The 21,079-nt window shown below is 36.7% G+C and overlaps 1 protein-coding gene and 1 long non-coding RNA gene across 2 annotated transcripts in view; both read right to left on the reverse strand.

The window, feature by feature from the left end:
- The window catches only part of LOC138023844 (E3 ubiquitin-protein ligase RNF220-like), a 19,844-nt gene extending 948 nt beyond the window's left edge, over positions 1-18,896 (reverse strand). The window contains 15 exon segments of the mRNA XM_068870928.1: positions 1-793; positions 3,226-3,300; positions 3,393-3,434; positions 3,515-3,569; positions 3,666-3,779; positions 4,225-4,311; positions 4,973-5,072; positions 5,355-5,475; positions 5,710-5,846; positions 6,774-6,858; positions 6,964-7,056; positions 7,137-7,182; positions 7,543-7,660; positions 12,130-12,850; positions 18,756-18,896. The exon segment at positions 1-793 is cut by the window's left edge and continues 948 nt beyond it. Coding sequence (XP_068727029.1) covers positions 722-793; positions 3,226-3,300; positions 3,393-3,434; positions 3,515-3,569; positions 3,666-3,779; positions 4,225-4,311; positions 4,973-5,072; positions 5,355-5,475; positions 5,710-5,846; positions 6,774-6,858; positions 6,964-7,056; positions 7,137-7,182; positions 7,543-7,660; positions 12,130-12,850 — 1,866 coding nt within the window. The 5' untranslated portion in view covers positions 18,756-18,896 and the 3' untranslated portion in view covers positions 1-721.
- A 419-nt stretch (positions 18,897-19,315) lies between these two features.
- LOC138023845 (uncharacterized) lies at positions 19,316-20,936 on the reverse strand. Its single transcript, XR_011126800.1, has 2 exons — positions 20,826-20,936; positions 19,316-20,678 (listed from the first exon to the last, which is right to left on the reverse strand). It is a non-coding gene; the product is annotated as an uncharacterized lncRNA (long non-coding RNA).
- Between the last annotated feature and the right edge of the window lie 143 nt (positions 20,937-21,079).

The raw sequence follows: 21,079 nt of genomic DNA on the forward strand, positions 1-21,079 counted from the left end.
GTTCCCTTCCATTTCAGAATTCTATATTTTCCCCTCTTTCCCTCCCCTTCTAGCGCTTGCTACCACATTCTGTTTTACAGTTGTCGGTCATAATTAACAAAAGTTTACGCTAGGATTCCTTCCGCGAGTTTAAAGGAGTTTACCAATAACTCGGTGCCTTAACAAGTCACCCGCTGAGGTCCAAAAATCCTGCACGGATACATACCCACGATTGCCTATTTGGCTATTAATTTCTTCTTTGTAGAAAGAGGTTCTAAAATAGGGCAATAACCAGGGTAAAATTGAGGGTTGGCCGATCAAGTGACTAGTACTTGATGTAAGCAAACCTTAAAATCGCTCAACTTTCATCAGGCACCAGATTTTTTTCCCACCTCGTTGAGGCTTTAACTCATTTTAAAGTTGTTGATTTACCTGGCCTTCAAGTGAAAGCGAGGCTGGCGATGACGTTGTTTTTACGCAAACTGTACTGTTCTTCTCATGTTAAGACAAACTACTCTGCTTGGTTTGCAAGACAAATGCAGTGTCTGTATGACAGCCGGTCAATAAGCTCATAAATATAAAACGGTCTATTCTTTTCACGCAAGGGGCAATCGCCTAAACTTTCTCGTAACTGAGCTGCAACAGTCACGGTTGCACAATGAATGGCATTTAGCCACTTAAGCTAGGTCCACGGCACCAAGCGCTACTTTCTGCAACACGACTGCAAAGCACTATTGTCTGATCAGAGGTAGATTTTTCTGAGGTCCGATGGAGACGTGATCATATTGCATTGTGGGCACAATTTCTTAGCTCCCTGCAAAAAAATAAAATCTTATTAGTATCACCCAACTAGTGGACAAATGCAAATGCTGCATTTTGATTGGCTACGCTACCAGAGGACTATTAGTAATAGTCCTCGAGTAGCGAAAAGCGAGACGCTTTCTTTGGTTTCATTCCCAAATAAATCTATTTTCAACTTGCATTTGCTAACTTTATTATTGCCTTTCTGTCCGACTAGTTGGGTGATACTAAAACAATAAGACCCTTCGCCCTCAAGGGCCACGGGTCAAATTGTTAATTGTGACGAGGTTAAGCAATAGCCCTTTTCACGGTTAGTTTTTCTCATTTGCATTACAATATAATATAGCATGTATGTGAGGCAATTTCGGGCTGTTTTGTAGTTTTAACCCGAAATTGCCTCGCATCCACGTTAGATTACATTGTGATGCAAATAAGAAAAACTAACCGTGAAAAGGACTATTTAGCCACACAAAATGCTCATCCGTTAACCCCAGTGCGTTAATGTCTTTGGATACATTGTCAAAATGAAATCGACAATCCCATAACAAAACGAGCACATTTTTTACTCTTCAATATTAATCTCCTAACCAAAAGCAAACATATTTTACCATTCTTACCTCAAAATTTGGCTTTCTATCTGCCGGGCAAGAAGCGCAGTTATCAAAACTAGCAGTAATTTGGACCCACGACAGAGCTTGAGAGGCATTCTCGATTTTGCCACAAACTACTTTGCAGGGTCCAAGTTTACTTGTCTTCCACGGCACAGTCTCGGAAGAAGCGGAATTCTGGTTAACAAATACTGACATTCCTGTATGTTTGCTTTTGATGGGAAGATTAAACATTAGGAACGAAAAATCTTTTAAATTTAGGTGCACTTTAAGTTGGGGGCTGATCTGGTTTGACATCACATAGCTTAGCGATTCGCTTTAAACATTTTGCGCCATATCCTCCGCATATCAGAAGATTACATTTAACGATCATAACTCGGACGTTCTCAGAAATAACGAGTTTCCTGAACAGGAGTGGGAACTATAACCTCCCGGGTCCGGTTGTTCAAAAGCCGATTAACGCTAATCTCAGGTTAAAAATGAACCAAAGAGTTTATTTCTCTACACCCAAATACTGTTCAACGCTGATATTCGGCAAAACGTTACATTAGAAGAGGTCAATCTTGAAAAAAATAATAAAAGAAAGGAACTTTCACCAAAAAGTTCAAAGCATGAAACAAGTTCATGCTAATCCTGGATTAAGTTAATCAGCTTTCAAACAACCGGTCCCTGATTACTAATTCGGATGTTCTACATGTACAACTTAACTATAGGAGACTCTTGGGGGGCCATGGGTTAGACTTAGGGTCAGGACAGGGTCACTGAGGGAGTCAGTACGCAGCTATTACAAAGGCTCTCGGGATTGGCTCAGAAAACAATGGACCAAAACAAACAACCAATCAACAATGGACCCTAACCCTAAAAACAATAGAGCTGCGTCCAAAAAGGATCCAATTAAATTAGAGGTTGTAAAGAGCTGTGTCCCACTAAGGTGACAAAACGGCCTGTAAACTAGTACACAGATGCCGAAATGTGGCATTCTCGCAAATGCAAGCTAGACAACAGGAGACAGAGCTTTTCAAGTGGCAGCACCCTTTGAATGGAACAAACTTCCAAAATCACTTAGATTAGAGAACGATTTAAAATCTTTCAAAACAAAACTTAAGACATTTTTATTTCAAAAAGCTTATTCTTAATTTTTAACTGTAAATATAATCATACAACTGTAAATATAACTGTAACTGTAACTGTAAAATACAACTGTAAATATAATCATAATTAGTCATAATTTTTAAACATTGTAAATAACCTTATTGTTAATTTTAAGCGCCTGAGATCATTTACCTATGGATCATACGCTATATAAGTACTTAATTTGATTTGATTGAAATGCTGTAAGGACGCTTCCAGTCCGGTTAACGTATAAAGAGATTTAAGGGGCTATGTCACGCAAAATTATCTAATTTTATGACACCCAAAATATCCAAGAAGGAGATTGAAACATTGCTTTAACCACTTAAAACCGTGGAACAACATAAAAGAAATACAACAAAAGGAAAGAGAAGCATGGATGGAGTGGACACAAATGGACAAGATCGAAACGGATTGCATTTGGGTAATCTAGTAAAAAGTCGGCCCGACGTTTTTCAAGTTTGAGGAAAATCGCCTGGATAAAGGCCGTTTTTGTTTGTGATGTAAATACAATTTTATCAGTAAAGGAATTCCACATTACCATTTTTCGAGTTTTAAACTCGTGATTGACTACAAATTTTCCCCTTTAATCGTGCGCATGCGTCTTCCTGCTGCAACTGTTTCCCTGCATCTCTTTTCATTATTAGTTTAAGCAGTTTTATGACCTTAAATTGAAAACCACTCTCAAAGAAAGGATTATGCTTACCAGAGTTCTTAGCCAGCATTCCTCACAATGAACATGCCAACAAGAAATGGATGTTAAGGGATTTGTGTAAGTTTCCTGAAACATAAAAAATTGCATCTCTAGTCCCACGATTAAAGAGCTTTAAATTACCTCCTTACTAGTAAACAAGGAAGAAATTGAATACCTACCATACATATTAAACACTTTACTTTTTCCAACTTCATTTTTCCCTAAAAAAAGGAGGCCACACCCATGAATATGACAAATACAACGTTTGAAAAACCGACCCCTAGTATCTAGGATCACTCACCAGTTCTTTGAGTCGAGCTTTAAGAGAGCAAATGACGAGGTCGGGATTGCTAGACCTGAAAGAAATTTGCGTGGAACTCAAATTTATGAAAAGTGAAAAATCGTTAAGACAGTAACAGTTTTTATTCCAGCGCAGTTCGTACTCGGCTCACCTATCGTCTTGTTCTGCGTCTTCACTCTTTGATTTTGTTTGGGAAGGATCATCTTCATCGAGGCCTTCACAATTCTCTCTTGGCAAACTCTTTTCTGTGGGCGAACTTTCGCCACTGTAAAAAAAATCTGGCATGATCTGATGTTTCATACATGAATCAAGTATTTATGGGGACATTTTTGCTTGAATATAGAGCAACCAAAACTAAACAAACTACTGTGGACATTAAAGTAAAGACTACGTTATGAACCAATCGGAATTTGAATTGCTAAAATGCAAGAAAATGAGCTCGTGGAAACTGCGATTGGCCTTAGAATCAGATATCTTAGAGCTACAGCATCGATACTAAGAGCTTATTTTAAATATGCGGAATACGGTTTACTCAGAACGCACCGTATACCGGCTCTTTTGCGCCAAAATCGCACAAGGTCCACTGACGCGCCACAGTCATATCCAGACTTTTCCGAGCATTCAATCTTTGGTCTCCCCCGTAAGAGGCAATCCGTTGTAGAAGATGATGTTTATCGAATAAGCAGGAGAGTTCTAAAGAACATTCTAACCTGATCACAGCGTCTCTCAGTACTTGCCTAGCATCATCTTCATCTTGTTCATCAGACTGGCAGAGAATCACATCAGCTTCTGTGTATCTTGGTTAACAAGGATCATATAATAAGGAAACTAGAGGAAAAAACATTTGTTCCCAACTGACACTTTTTAAGTGTCAGAAGAAGATTACACTTAGAAGATTAAAATCTTCATATGCACACACAGAGACAACAGAAATGGAAGAATTGTTAGAAAAATGCTCTCTTGAGGAGGGAAATTTTTTTAGGTCTTTAAGGCAAGAATAAAATTTACTTTGGAGGAAATTTAGGACTACCAGCACCAGTTTGTTCATTTTAAAAGAAACGTATCTTAGAATGGACGCTCAGAAACGAAAACTTAATTGCATAAGTTGTCACATTCCAGTCTAAAGTTTACTACCCCTGTGGAACATTGCAGAAGCCTTGCCCACAGAACTGGCCTTTCAAAATATAACTGTTTGAGGAATAAAAGCAATACAAGAAAGTTGAAAGTGAGGCGAATAGAATCCCAGAAATCTTCTTTCCCTTATGGAAGAAGCACGCTCACACCACCGAACTTGGTGAGGGTTGTCTTGGAATGGGCTAGGACTGTTTGGTAATGGAATTATGAGATTGTAAGCACATTATTAGCTTTTGACAGCTACTCTAAACCAAGGCCGGGTATTTACAATGTAAATAATATCATTTTTACATATAGAAAACAATTTATTGTATGAAAGGATACTGAGGCTTCCCATACTCTTCAGAATCATCACCATCAATGTTGAGGTCTCCAACATCTTCATCCTCCCTTCTGCGTTTAATACCAGTCTGAAATCCTGAAGCTAAATCAAATCCAAAACAAAGACAACGATATGTAGTCATTTACTCATCTTTCATGGCATATCAGTCTGAGTTGACAAATTTAATTAAAAGAGAGTTATTAAAACTTCAACTATTTTCTCAACAAGGCAAAACACAAAATGCATTGGTAAAGAAACTTATCTTTGAAAAACTTTGTGTTTAAGCTAAGAAACTTGCAAGTGCAGCACTGGGCTAACAAAACGGTTCAAACACTTTCTGTATTCACCGTAATACACCATAAGCATAAAAATACATGTATGTACCTCTGAAGCCCCCTTCCAGCAAAGATGGTGCCCTTATCCTTGTCTGTCCAGCCCATTCTTATTCTTCAAACACTTAATGAGCACTGGTGTCATCATTGTCATCAACTTCACCACCTTCCTTCTGGGGAATAAAATAGCACTCACTTTATATCTCTGCAGAAACCTTTGCTGTGTGTAAAATACTGAATAACAAACTAGACAGCAAGATTAGAGTGCTACACAAACGCTTCATAATCTTTTGTTGTAGTACTCTGGCTTTCAAATGCAAGTGGTTTGCCTATGCATGACAGAAGAGATACCATATGGATTAAAGCTGAGCCTTAACCAGTTTATGGATAAAAAGACAGCTTTATACCTTTCTCAAGCAAGATTCCACATGAGAATTTAGTTCATTACTGCTGCCATGAATCACCTCTTCACAAACTGGACAAATGGTTGTCTTGACACCGGAAGGACCTTCTTCTGCCACCATAGGGGAGTGAAGCGGTGAACCTTTAGACAACAATAACAAGAAAATTAATGGTAACGTCAATTTCTTAACAATTAAAAGACTTGTTCAAATAGACTTTGCACATTTTTTGCCATCCTCGTACTATATTTGCATTTAAAACAGTACGATTAACTGTTATTAGTATATACTAAAACATTGGATAGCATTCAACGCACACTCTGATTGGTTGTTCAACTCCGGATATCCTTTGCCATTCACCTGCGAGCAACTCACGCAGGGTTTGCGCCCAAAAATATTGTAATCGTTGGAGGAATAATGAATAAAAATCATATTTTTGTACTATCTTATCTCACTGTTTTAATATATACTAAAACAACTATTCACCTCAGTGTTGGTGCCTAGTGGTGGATATTTACCTTGCTGCTTCGCGGCTTGATAAATATCTACCACTAGCCACCTCCACTTTGGTGAATAGTTGTTATTTATTAAATGTTAGACCCAGATTTTGCATTTCTAGCTTTTCGATTGGTTCACTCAATCTTGGTTATCAGCTCATATACCATATGACTCAAATTATGGAAACTGATTGAGTAAAGTGTTGCCAAGCTGCAAACTGATTGACTTTAATTTCCAAGCGTCCAAGCATTCAAAATGTGATGAAAATTTAATAAACAAATAATTCATTCCATTTGGCCTTGTGGGGTATGAGACTAGTTATAGACCTTATTCATAAATGGCGGTCAATTTATAATTCTTTTGTCGAAGTGCAAATTAGCCTACCAAGCCTCGATACCATACAGTGAATTGAGAAGAATTCTTGCTCTGAAATGCTGCTTGGTAGGCTAATTTGCACAAGTACAAAAGAATTAAAAATATGACCGCCATTTATGAATAAGGTCTATAGCCAGCTCGGCAAAAGTAATAATTATTACAACATAGTGTAAGAATGCTATCAAAGAGACGCATACTTTGCGAACTTCTGGATCTTGTTGGTTTGAGTGCAGTGGAGCGACCATTTCTAGCCATCCTGTTTGCACAGACCCTCAAATATGTCTGTTGATGATAAAAAACACATGTACATGTACAAAGAAACAAATTGAAGGCTCACCAAGCACTTGGCAATCAGTTGATAGCGTTAAAACATTGCTTTTAACTTGCCTGTTGTCTAGTACTGGCTGGTGTGTCGTCTAGACGCTGACTTGAATCTGCTTTTCCCTCTTGTTTCCACTTCCTTTGAAAAGTTTCACCATTCTATGAAGAATGTCAAGTCTGTGTCAGTGTTGAACTTGTTTAACATTTTCTTCCAAGTCCTCACTTAAAAAATTACGTACCTTTCTTGTTTGCAAAGGAGCTTCCCGTTGACTTCGCCGCAATTTCCTGTGGAAAAAAAAACATGCTCTGGTTACTTATTTACAGCTTAGCTTTATCACTTGCAAGGTAAACCCTCAGAATACAGTGCTGGAGGTCTCGAGTCAAACTCCAGTAGGATCAAGGGGTTAGTTTCCAAAGAAACTGTGGTGCTGCGTCGGTGGGGAAGTAGTATACAAAAATTGGTTTTATCAACAGAGTTGATAATGTAAATTGGCCACCGTACAGAAATTCTAAAAGCTGACGTTTCGAGCGTTAGCCCTTCGTCAGAGATACAGAATGCTACCAATCAACATCTAGCAGTTTCCAGAATAACTATTGTCTCACAATGATTATGATAAGAATGTGGAGGGCAGGTATCTCACCAACCTGTTTTCTTCACAGAATCGCTCCATTTCCCAGGCAAAGTGGCTCTCCATCTCTCCTGGTCTGATTGTTGTTCCGCATATTGGACAGCAGGGAGCTTGAGATGAAGATCTCCGTCTTCCTGACAATCAGACAAAAATAAAACATACAAAGTGAAATAATGTTTAAGTTACCACTAAACGGTAACCCAAAGCCCTTTTATGGTTGTTTAGTGCTTTGGTGAAAAATAGCCAAAATTCCCCTCATTACATTTCTATATTTATAATTTTCTGTCCCCTAGAGGATGAAAGGGAGCTTTTGCAACAATGAAGATAACATTGACAAGAACACCACAAAACAGAAATATACTATTATTTTTTCCACCCGGGTATAATAATTTTGTCTCCATTTATTGAAGTGAAAAGACAATCTCGCAGCTTATTGAGCGGCTTGCATAGTAACACCGCCTCGTAGAAAATACGTTAAATTTGTTAACAATTTTTTTTCTTAAAAGGTAAGAGGTTTTTTTACAAAATGAGTGGAATAGGCCCTTTGCAACTAACGATCACATGGTACAAAATCCACCATGCTGGAGGGCAAGCTCATTATTATTCCCCCACTGGGACATTAAAACAAAGGCAAGTCAAGCTTGAATGGTTCAGGTCTCTTTGTTTTAATGTCCCAGTGGGGGAATAATAATGAGCTTGCCCTCCAGCATGGTGGATTTTGTACCATGTGATCGTTAGTTGCAAAAGGCCTATTCATTTTTGTCCATGTCAATGCCCTTTTCAAAACAACACATTACTAAACTTAAGGTTTTGACAACATGAAAACACAACTGTGAATATTCTATTCCCTATAAAAGAGCTTCCAAACAATCTTGTGGACCAAAATAGAATGAATACATATATTCTTGCAAAGCAATTATTGTATGATGCACTTATTAGCCCCAAATAAAAATACTTTTAAACAGGGTTTTCATGACTGTTTTGGACCCTACTGATTCAGTTCTATGTTTGGAAATTCTAAGAAGGGTGGTTGGGGTGATGTCTGATAAGGATGGGGGGGGGGGGGGGGGGTTTAAAAAAAGCTCAATCCTTTCAAGGAATCTGTGATGCTAAATAGCAATTTCCAATGGAAGTAGGGTGGGAGGTGACAGGATAGGAGGTTTAATAAGGGGTGGGACACAAAACAATAATAATATGGCAGTCCAGCTTAATTAATTAATTAACCCTTTTACTCCAGTAAGGGCCACCGAGACTTATACATTTTACTCCATATAACGCCAGACAATTTTACTCGTCAATGGGGAACCCCAAAGGAGTGAAAGGGTTAAAGAGAAACTCATGGTTTCAAAACTTTGAAACTGCGTCAAAATCAATGCGGTTTGGAAGTGTTTACATGGAGCCGTTTACGCCAGAAATCAAAGTCATGATGGAATCGGTGAGCGCTGCACTATGAATCGAATAATGCAAATTTCATGTCAAAATAGTAACCACATTCAAATCGATGCATTGAAAATGATGCATTTACAAAATTAATGAAACCATGTTCATGTAAACGCTGGCTAAGTTTGCCTGCTTAGTTTAATCTCTGCACTCTTCTCTTAAACTAGATTCTATACTTGAAAGAAATAAAAATCAACAAGCTCTTTTGGCAACAATGTTTCATGATGTAAAATAATGGACCATAAGAGAGATGAGAGATGTTTAATTCTAATGAACCAAGAAACCTAACACTTTCTTACAAGTTTAATTAAATAAAGATGCACATTCTGTGGAGAAACAAGCTGGTTGCCTGGTGAAAGCTAGAGATGCAAAGTGCTGGACACTTTCACTTGGTTAAATTCATTCTATACAAACACCATGAGCACCTTAGAACTCCTTATTTGGGTGAATTTGCAAAAAGGAGTGATTTCAAATACTTCAACTACACGAGATACAAGAAATTATTTTGATTCAAACTTCAACAACCCCTCAAAGTTGAGTCATCCTTTCTTTAACATCAGTTAGTGACATTTAATTCTGAAAAAAGTCTTCACCATATCCTTCACCTTCTCTAAATGACAGTGGATATTTCACTTAACAATGCAAACATTGCCTTGTAATGTACCTAACACAGTGGAGTATATTTCAAGACTAAAAGCAAATGTGATAACAGAGTTGCCAAGGGTAGCCATGTCATTTCCAGGGGGATAAGTTCTTAACTAAGTACAAGCAAAAACTGTGATATCAAGTTCAACACTATGGGAACAATATTTTTCACACAAAAAATTTCTTTTTTTTCTTAAACCAATCATAATAAAACTAATACTAACCACTGTCTACTAACATTAGACATGACTAATTCACATTATTCCTTTGCGAGGAAAATACTGTAAGTGATTTAAAATGGAGGATATTGGTTTAAATAATAACCTCAAGTAAAATAATAACTATAATGTCAGCTTATTCACATTGTTCATGTCAAGGAGACTATAAAATTATTTGTCACAGTCAATGTAAGTCCTGAGTCTAGAGTATTTTCTTCACAGCTTTGTGTTATACATGTACACTGTAAAATAATAAATATTATTATTTCTACCTAGAACATTGAGAACAGATAAAATAAAAAATAGAACAAAAGAGACAGTGATGAATATGCAAATCAAGACAAAATTATCTTTGGTCGAGTTATAAAAAAGAAAAATAACTGGAAATAAAATTCAAGTTAACCCCAAAGGAGGAAAAAAAAAACCTCAAAGAAACATGCTGGTTGTGCATGGGTTTATAATTTTATCACATTAACACAAGTAAAATACAAATTTTGTAACTGAAAAAAAGGGCTTAAGAGTCAATGCTGGGACATATAATTTAGAGTACTCTGTAAACGGATTAACCTAACAAAAACAAGAAGACAGATTAAGGTGCAATTCAACACTGGCATCTATAAAACTACAGAACTTTTAGATAACAAACAATAGCAGAAAGCTTTAACCCACTACTTTCCCCAGAAAAAAAAAGACATGTTAGCAAGAAAATTAGTTAACTCTCCCTCTTATCAAGATAAAAGAAAAAAGAAGAGGACAAAGAAAGTGTGTGTGAATGGGCACTTAACATACAGGTGCAATTTACAAAAAGACAATGAAGACAGTGGTTGTCTCATGAAAATGACACCACTTTATAAACTCATATTTCAACTCCGACAAAAGAAATGATTGTTAAAATAACATTAAATACAAGCTTAAAAAATTTATGTATACAATGTTTGAAATTTCTTTCCTAAAATTAATTCAAAATTGGGAACAGATACATTGCTTACAACATTTCCAAGGTTTAAATAAAGACGTTGAGGACGCCATGGAAACAAAACCAATTAGCAAGCATTTGACATTGTTATGTTAATTCACATCTGCTTTCAGAATATTGTTGGAGTGTATTACAAATCATCTATTCCAAACACCTCTCAATATTTACAATAGACTGAAAGGTGTATGTAATCAAGCACATATCAACGAAAACTCAAAAAAACATCTCCACAACCAGCTTCTTGCTTTATCGCAACCATTTGTTGAACTTTTTCAAAACAAATGGCAGTGGAAAAGTGAAGTGGTCCAAATACATCCAAATTCAAAATAAAGTTTTCATTACCAATACAGCAAGTTTCAAAAAAGTATAAAAGAATTATATTTCTGAAGTACAACTCTTGTGGATTGAAATAACATTTAAAATAATAGTCTCTTTCGGAGTTTGAATTGATCTGCAAATTATAGCTTTGTTTCTGCTATTTTTTTACTCTTGGCACATGAACTTGGATAAATTTCAATCAAACAGGTTTCTTGGAAGTGACTTTTTCAATTTCACTAACTAGGTGCTGATTTAAATAATAATACATTAAATTACAAAACACAGTGGTTTCAATTTAAAATTTCTATCCAAAAGCACATATACATGTATAATTATTATCTGCTGCAAACTACTATACTGTTACATGATTGCAAATAAATATTACCAAACTTCCATCTTTTAAAATGCAGAGATTTTCGTTTTGAGCATTACATGAACTACTCATGTCGATGTATTAATAAAGGACCCATATTGATTTCACTATTCTATCTCACTTACTTGCAAGTTCAAGCTCAAACAAGTTTTTTAATTCAAGCTCTTGTAAAGCAGCTATTCTTGTCACAAAAGGTGGAAGTAACAATATTTTTAGCTAGTTTTGTAGAAAGCCTGTCACCAATATTCAAATGGAACACCAAGAAAATAACACTAAAACAACTCATGAACTGTAAAATTACTGCAATGTACATAACATTTTATAGGAAAAAATTTAGGTATACCTTCCAAACCCAAAAAATCACTCATAATTTACCTCCTCAACATAATACAGTTCCATTCCTGGCTCTAAATTGGAAACATGTGGCTAAAAACATACAAGGTACCTAGTCAATTGAACGGTCTTACTTTCCAAGGTGACACTGGAAACCATTGACAAAATCCTTAATTCAAAGCTAGTGAGCTGTACCCAGACCTAATCACTACTTCCTAAGAAGAAATTTATTGCAAAATAAAACTTTGAATTCCCCTTCCATTTCTCAATTACATAGCCTTAAAAATTAATGTGATTTACCTTTTGGTGAATTTCCGTCTGTTTTAACGTCATCGCTTCCAGGACTATTACAACATTCTGTATTCTCACTCTGCTCTCTTTTAATGTTCAAACCATCCACAGTGTTATTCTTGGCATCATCAAGCACACTCATTCTCTTTGGACTTGGGCTTTTAGATCTGTTTCTTTTAAGATAGATATCATTGTCTTTCTCTGGTTTGAGAGGGAGTATCTTCTCCTTACTGACCACTTCTTTATCAAGTTCAGTGTTTTTGTACAAGCTTTCAACATGTTCACGTTCTAATAAGGTACGCTGATGCTGCATATGATGGAAGGGGAATGCATGTTCTGGAGGAAGCACTCGGCGGAATGCTCCTGTGCCGTTAAACACTGCTGTTGAACCACTTGTTTTGTGGAGAAGTCCTCCACCAAGGTGATGATGAAGCTGAAGAAAATGTGGTCCAAAATCATGTGGGATCCTCTCAGCATAATGTTCTGAACCAGGGTACAACGAAAGATGCGATGATCTGTGCTGATAATGAGTTGAATTCAAGACCATCCTGTGAACAGTTTCACCATCAATGTAGCGATTTGATGGTGAGGAGTATACAGCATGATAATCATTTATTGGACCTGGTGATGACGATGATGAGCGAGCTGCCTCTGCTGTTGAGGCCAGTACCATAAGTGCTGGAGATGTCAAAGGATTTGGAATATATGCAGGTCCACTAAGTTTCTCCATCTGGTTGAACAACAACAAAAGTAAACTTGGAAGTTTAGAGTAAGAGGCTGAACATCTTTAACACACAGGTATTTAATTGCTTATTACAGTTGCAACAAACTTTACTCTTCCACCTTCATTCACAACGAAATTAGCCTCAATCTACCAATTCTACGCCACCAGCCAAGATAAAAATGTCTTTCAATTTAATTCATTTCAAGGAAAAGTTAAGCTTATCAGTTAACCGCAATGTTTGAAACAGCAACACTGTAAATTAAAGCAGTAATTAAACACAACTGTACTTTGCAAAAAAGTTCTCCTCAGCTTGTTACCGACTACTGGTATTTTCCTGTCTCTGTCTCTCTCTTTCTCTTTCTAAAGAATGGATGAATACCCCAAATCTTCAATAGTCAAGCCAGTGTGAACGAATAGTTTTTACGTCTCAACAACCGATTTGTCTTCTTCATTTGCAGATCTTTAAATAAGTCACGTTTCAGAAGATAATTAAGCAATTTCAGGACTGCTTTGGTGGTAAAGAAGCTGTTTATGATTGATTCGATCTCGTTTGCCAGCAGTTCGTTGTATTGACCAAATAATGAGAAATTGGCAATGCTTCCAAGATGCACACCACTGCAGTACGTTTTCGTAGACGCTTTCGTATGCAAAATCTGTAAGGCGAAAACAGAAATACTCCTTCTAGGAATTACGAGAACTTGTTTTTCAGCTCGCAAGCCAGACCTCCAAAGCAAGAACCGGAGGATGAAACAGATTGAGCAGCGATCCACCACCCAAGGTCGAGAGAAAAAACATTTAACTAGAATATTGACGGCGGAAGACCGCTTTTATTTTGAACCTAATGGGCATGCGCGTACGGGTCGTATCTCGTTTTCATGTCACAACGACATGTTTTACCCTGTGGCAATACGGCGGCGATTCATGTACTGTAGTCAAACCGGCAATTTTGAAATTTCCAAAAGTGCCTGCTAACCAGCTTCTTAAACCAACATTCTGCGATGATTCTTCCCATATTCATACAAACATCCGGATCACAAGTGCCGCCAAACTTTCATAAAAAACTTTGCTTCAAACACTTTGAAAAACTGGTTATTTAGATTTAAAGTTAGAGATCCAGCGGTAAAATCAAGCATCAAAAGACGTGTTTTTTTAATATGATAATTGAGACCCAATGCCTTTTAACAATAAATACTCAGAGGGCGAAAACAGAGCAAATTGAAGACCTTTCCCGTCATTAGCGGCTAAACCCGAAGCGAACCGCAGACAAATGTTAAGCAAATGGTATTCAGACGGCAAGTGATAACAAAGTTATTTTTAATGAACAAATTTCATTCAATGAAAACTTTGTTTACAATACGCCTTGCTTTGCCAAATTTTTAGTAGCTTATTCACAGGTCGAAAATTTGGCTCATATTTCGACGCAATTAACCATCTCTTGTCGATGTTTTCCGGTAGTTCAGTGAATCTATCTTTGTCAATTAGTTCCCTGGTGTCTATGGAAGTTTCCGTTTCTAAATATTTATTGAATAAAGACTCTCAGTTTGTCATAAGACAGGATATGAATTTGTAAAGCGTTCGAGAAGGCCTCTTGCGAAGGATATTGTCTTATTAGCCTTCAAGGGTTGCGATTTGAACGCTGAGGAAATTTTTGAAAGTAAATTTAAAACGATACTTTGTTGTTACTTTAAAATCCACCTTTCCCTACGGATTTCTGGTTGACTGAAAACTGATCCGCTTTCTTAATTTAGAGATCAAACATTTCATGATCTTGTTTTAATATGTTATGGATCAATTGCTCGAATTGCAATATATAATTTCGCAGTGCTCATTGTGCGAACTCTAGCCATAGCTTATTGCTTTACTTAAAAAAAAGATATATCATCGCTCAGAGTTTAACTTTAAATTTCCTGCTGAGTTTCTAATGAATGCAAGGTGGTCTGTATTAAAACAATTAAGATGAAAATTGGAATTTTTTCAACTGAGTCAGTTCCTTCTGAAAATTTACTTGTCTGTCTGTGAATACGGCCGGAATTGATTTCGAATTCGCGGACACTAATTCACTTCAAGACGAAAGCAAAAATCGCATTCATAATCCATTAAGTCCCAGTTTAGAGTTTTAAATTATAATCAGGAAGCCAGAACTTGCATGAGTCGACCAATTTCTATGCTAATTAAAGTTATTTAAACTGAAAATATTGTTAAACAAGAGATTTTTCCTTGTTGAAGAATTACTCGGTGAGTTTTCAGTTAAGAGAGGCCCCTTACGGTGTTAAAAATTATGAACGATGTTTTATTGTTTAACGAAAAAACAATGATTTAAAAAATAGACTCTAAAGTACGATGGGCTGGGATCAAAATGATAAATTGGAATGTTCTTTTCGTGTTTTCCGCCCGCTTTTAAGCTAGAAGAATAAAGGTCTAACACGTTCGTTTACGGTTTTGTTGGCGCGCTCCCAAGAAAAGGCGGAATGCAAGAAAAGTTAATAATTTTTGGCCGCAAACGAGACAATACATGGCAGGGAAGAGTTATTGAACTTAAGCGGTTGCTGGCGTCTTTAAAACGAAAACTTCCGAAAAAAATGTTACATGGATCTCTGATCTCCCACGTAGTGAATCATTTGTTTTAGAAACTTCATGTTGTTTCAACAATTTTTAATCAGTTGGAAACAAGAAGATACGAACTGAAAGTAGACTGAAATCAACTTGTTTCGAAATAGGAAGGAAACACTAACAATGAAGTCAAATCCCGCTGTGACTTCGAGGTCCATTTTGGCAATCTTTCACCACTCTGGAGTATTTTTTGCGAAATTTAATTTTGTTATCAATATCGAACTTTTAATTCAAAATCAATGTGAACTAATTGATAGTTGAAGAATAGTAAAGTTTGAACTAAGTCGATAGAATTAAGTGAGACCTTTTTTCTGCTCGGGTGCAATTTCACAACAATTTAACTCTTTTAAGAGAAATTTAAAATTCGCAGCTGCCATGAATCTTGTGTCCGGGTGAAATGATTGCATTGTGATGGTTAATAAAGCAAAATTAATCTAAGGTACAAGCCCTTTGTTTATATTATGCAAACACCGACCATTGCAAAGCTAACCAGTTTTTCACTCTACACTAATAGGAGCAAAGGATAAATAAAGTTCTTGCAAAACAACCGCTCCAATTTACAAATTTTATAGCAAATTTGGCGAGCTGAATTCCGGTTTACAAATTTAGCATTCACTTCACGTATTACTAATTTTCCTCTTTTTGATTGAGACCGCTACCGAAGAGATCGGAGAGAAAGCTCTTTGGAACATTTTTCAAATTGAATTCTTCGCTGCCAAAATACACCGAGGGTGATAAGCTAATATAAGAGCACACCTGTCTTCATCATTTCCATAAAGAAATATCTAATCGGAAAGTATGACACGCGAAATTTAAAGCCCTAATACATATGTATTGAGCTTTTGAATTACACGGAGGCTATTTCGACTGAAGAAAAATTGAGGCTGAATGTAAATTGCATGTTGTCACGATGCTCTTTTTTACAATTCTGGGCTACTATGTTTTACATGATTTGTCTGTTATTTATCCAGCTCCACAGCTAAAACTTGAAAGAAATGTATTGAGGTCTAAAGCATCTAATCAATTTAAAAAAAAATGGATTCAGTCTGCTTTAAAGTTGTCCATCAAATACAATCACATTATACCGTTTCTAGCGGCCTCAAAATAGGCATTTAACAGGCTAGATCAGTCATTTAGCATTTTATGTCTTTTTCTCCACTGTTTTAGTTAAATATTGTCGGAAAGGACAGGTCTCTGATGGACACAGAATTAATCAGATCCTAGTCGCCGGAAAATTAAGTGTTGTCAGTGAATACAAAGATTATCTGGCCTAAGAAAATTAATAACTTAACTGTAAAATGCGGGGTATAACCTTCTTCCTTAAACAAGCTATTTATCTTGGCTTCCTGAGGGAAAATTTATGACACTGATACAAACTCCACTCTCTCATAATCCCCGGTTTTCCTGATCCATTAAGTTAATTGCCTTAAGCGAAAACAAAACGCGTGCACTGAAAAGAGAGAAGCAAAACAAAAAATTAACGATGATTTTTTTGGAGTGAAAATTACAGACGTTTCAAGGGTAATTCGTCAAAAGGAAAGTTTTCCTGGGAAAAGAAAATAAAGGACAATATCACGAAAAAACTATAATCAAAATGATAGTTGATGGGAAAATATATTACCACCTTCAGTCGAATAAGCTGTAAGTGAGCGCTTAGTCCTTTGAAGTGTAAATACACTCTCGTTTAGTATGCAAATTACTAACGGTATCTTGCCTCTAAGTATAGTAATTAGATGAAATCCTAGCAAGCCATATGCCCTGTGCTTAAAATGACACCCCACCACGATGCGCGACTTCGACTCATGTTAGTTTAGAGTTTTCTTTATTTACAGATCTTTGTGTCACGGGGGATCTAAACGTTAGGGTAGCATTTTTGGGAGTATATAATTTTTATAACTGCGTTTTTCGCAGGCAATTTTACAAAGGTATAGAATAATAATAAATCGAAAAGCAGTCTGCCCAACCTTGAATTACGTCTAAAAAACGTCGCTGGAGGAACTGGATTTAAAAAATAATAGAAGAACCTCGCGGATTGACACACATTTTTAGAGTATAATTTGTTGAAACGATCTCGCTCTGAAGACACCAAGGCTTTAACCAGAACGTAGGCAGTGCTGTTAAAAAAACACTAAACGGAATGCGCTAAGAAGAAGGACACTGCACTTGAGATTGAAGAATTGAGAAACATCCTTGGAAACTCGAAGCCTTGGCACGCCTGGGCAAGAGTTAAAATATCGCAGTACAAGATTCTCGAAAAGACTGAGAGCATAGTTTTTGGAATTTTTATCAGACTTTATTAGTGATAAAAAATTTACCCAGATGTAAGAGGGAAATAAGGTTAAAAGACGTAAAGCGAAATTGCTTTGTAAATGAGGTCTTTTGATCCTAACCGACTGCGCAGGGATTAATTTCTAGGCTTTTATGGACTAGGGAATACAAGTAAAGGTGATCAAACGTAGAATTCATAAATATTTACTTTATAAATCAAGACTAGTTTCGATATAAATTGCGAAAAGCGTTTAAAAACACTGAAACTCAACACTCCATCTTTTCATTCACGAGATAGTTGGGGTAAAAAATAAAAAAAAATGAGTGTGCCGTTGAAATCGACTGGTTGCAACGTCGAAAAAGAGTTTTGCACCTTCGTGTTTTAGTAATATGTAATACTCCAGCATCTGCGATTGCATTTATTAACTAAGTTACTCCTTCCAGGCCGAATTGAATTACTCTTGACGAGATTTTTAATCACGGGTTTTTCAGTTAAGGAATATCTAACTCCGACGTCACCGCCGCGTTCACTGCATTCGTATCCCCTGATAATTAATTTGATTTACCGCAGGTCATTTTATTATCTGATTTGGCTCTGTTAAACGACTTTTGCTTCAGTAGAAAATGGAGGTCTGCTTTGAAACTAAATTGACGCAGTCGTCATCTTCCGAATTCTAAATTAAGCAATGCGTCACAAGATATAAACTAATGGCTAAATAACATTTACACACTAGCTATGCACCAACCGAACGGAACTAATAAATGCGAGAGAGAGAAATATTCAAATAACTTGAAATGAATCAGCAATTTTTAGTACAAAATTATGGTTCTTCTTTTTCGCACATGGTCTTCGGATGATAGCGGCCGGCTGGCAACAATAGAATTCATGACACTTTTGACTCTTTATTATCCCACTGCTCTTTTTGTCACCCTGTGAAATTTATAATGCCCATATTAGCGATCAAAGGTTTTAGTCCACAGTGTGTTAAATAAAAACCATTATTGGTGAAGTCGTAAGTTGTGAAAGACTTACCTTGACGGGCCGGACGACTCGACGTCTGTGAGTCCCAGTCTACGTTTAGTTTTGTTAAAGTACAATATGGATGGATGTCACACTTCCGAAGTCATTACCATTGACTGCTGCCCGGGTAACAAGTAAATATGTCATTTAACATTCAACTGTGTGCTAAAAATGAGCAATTGGCTAATCGGGTCTTTAAAACAAGACTGAACGCTGAGTGAGATTCTCGCGAAAATAATATTTAAACCTAAAGTTAATTAAATTTGATAGGCGTATTTGTAATTATCCAATTATTTGGCAGAGCATGTATGAAATGTCATGTCATATCTACCCAGTTATTCTTCATTCTTGGTTGTTATAGGTGAATAATTAGAGCGATGACTCAACAGGGCTTTAATACACTGCTTCAACAGTTTTATCAGTCACGCGAAATACAGGTTAGCGCTTGATCAGCAACGCCAAGAAATAGAACTGAGCAAAATATAATTCTAGACGCAGACGTAAAATGTCCACAAGTTAAGGATATCTTTCTTCACGTAATTCAGAAAGTAAGAGATCAAACATTAACAGAATCAATGCAAATTTATGGCATTTTATTTTTGTCAACGATTCGGTCTTCCAGCGGTAAGATACATTATAGCATTACAGACTGGAGTTCTTTTCAAAGAAGAGATAATAATTGAGTATTATCTTTAAACAGTCGTTCAGTCTTAAAACTTATCACCAATGTCATGGCAGTCAACGTGAAAAATTCCCAATAGCTTTCCTTGAGGATCGACAACCGTAGGCTCGATTCAGGAAATGAGCTCGGGGAAGATCCGGTCCAAATCGAGCCGGGCTTACGACAACCGATGATTACCCGAAACCAAGAAATTGGTTGGAAACCAAAGTAAACCGATATACTTTCCAGGGAAAAAGACCGGCTTAGTAGACTGGTATGAAGAAACTTCGAATACACCATCCTCTTGATGAAGAAGTATCACTTTGAAACATATATCCCAGAAGGTTCAAGCACTGCCTGCCCATAATTACGAGAACAGAACGTCTTGTACGGGGATATTCTCTTTACTGAAAACGGCAATATCGAGAGTCACGGGATTCTTTCCATTTTGCGACTAGACCATAGCTAACTATGACTATGAAACGAACCCTGACACTCAGACACTCAAGAAACTATGAACATAGATGCTGAAACTCTTACAGCTTGTCCATAAGCTGAGGTACTGAAAATGCTCATCATAACAACGTTCATGGAAAAAAAGGGCTCCTAATAATGTTGTTGTCAAAAAATTAAGAATGCTTCGTCTTTCTCAGACTTTGATTTTTTCAAAATGTCACGGTTCATTTATTGGTTAAATTGAACTTTCTTGTATTTTACAAGGTTTTACTTTAGTAACTGTAATGCTGTCTCCAAATACATAAACTTGGTTGATTTGGTTAAGTTTCCCGAATTCCCCTGGTTTCATTTAGGGTGAACTTGTTACAATTTAACTTTAAACTAAATTAAATGAGAGGGTGGAGTTTTGTTTCTGGCCGTCGCAGTTCAAAATGTATCTTTATAATAGTTCAATGGTGAAGACAACGAATTCTTGCGATTATTTTGTTCCTCATCACGATAAACAGCTGGAATAAAACGCAGACTTCGTCACTGAATCCTACACGAATTCAAAGTTTGAGGTCCGTACGTTCATACAAGAGAGCATTGAAAATACAGGATAGCAGAAGATCAAACCGTTCACTTTTCCTGATCAAATAGGCATTCACTATCATTGAGGTTTTGAACTCAATCGGCATACGTCGACCCAAGAACATACGATAGGCAAGACACACGGCAGGACTCACTGATCTTCAGACATTTCAGCCCAGTGCGGGATTCAGTACTAAGGTTGGTATGGATCTAATTTGACGGGTGGTCGAGCGAAGGCTTTGAAACAACTTAACAAAAAAGACAAAAAATCGATATAAAAAGCCGATCATTTACTCGCTTTTGCCGTTAAAGAAAGCAAACAGAACCTTTTGCAAACATCATGAACAAAATAGTCTCAATCGTGCACTTTTATGCCGGCAAAACTTCTGACTTACCTTGATGCCTTCAGAAGTATGTGAAGGTTCAATTGTACTGGTTTTAGTGAGTATGCTGCCACTACTTAAAATACAACTGTTAAGTATTGGAGGTAATGAACTAAAAGTTGCAGCCTATAGTGTAACGCAAATCGTTGACTCATAATAAACAAAAGCCGGGTAGGCATAGTTTTGTTTACCTAAGTAGTTACGTGTTACCTTAAGAAATGTATTATAGATTAGAGCAAACAATCGCGCGTGTCATGTGAAAGGTA

Source organism: Montipora capricornis, chromosome 11, assembly GCF_036669925.1.
Source record: "Montipora capricornis isolate CH-2021 chromosome 11, ASM3666992v2, whole genome shotgun sequence".
NCBI lineage: Eukaryota > Metazoa > Cnidaria > Anthozoa > Scleractinia > Acroporidae > Montipora > Montipora capricornis.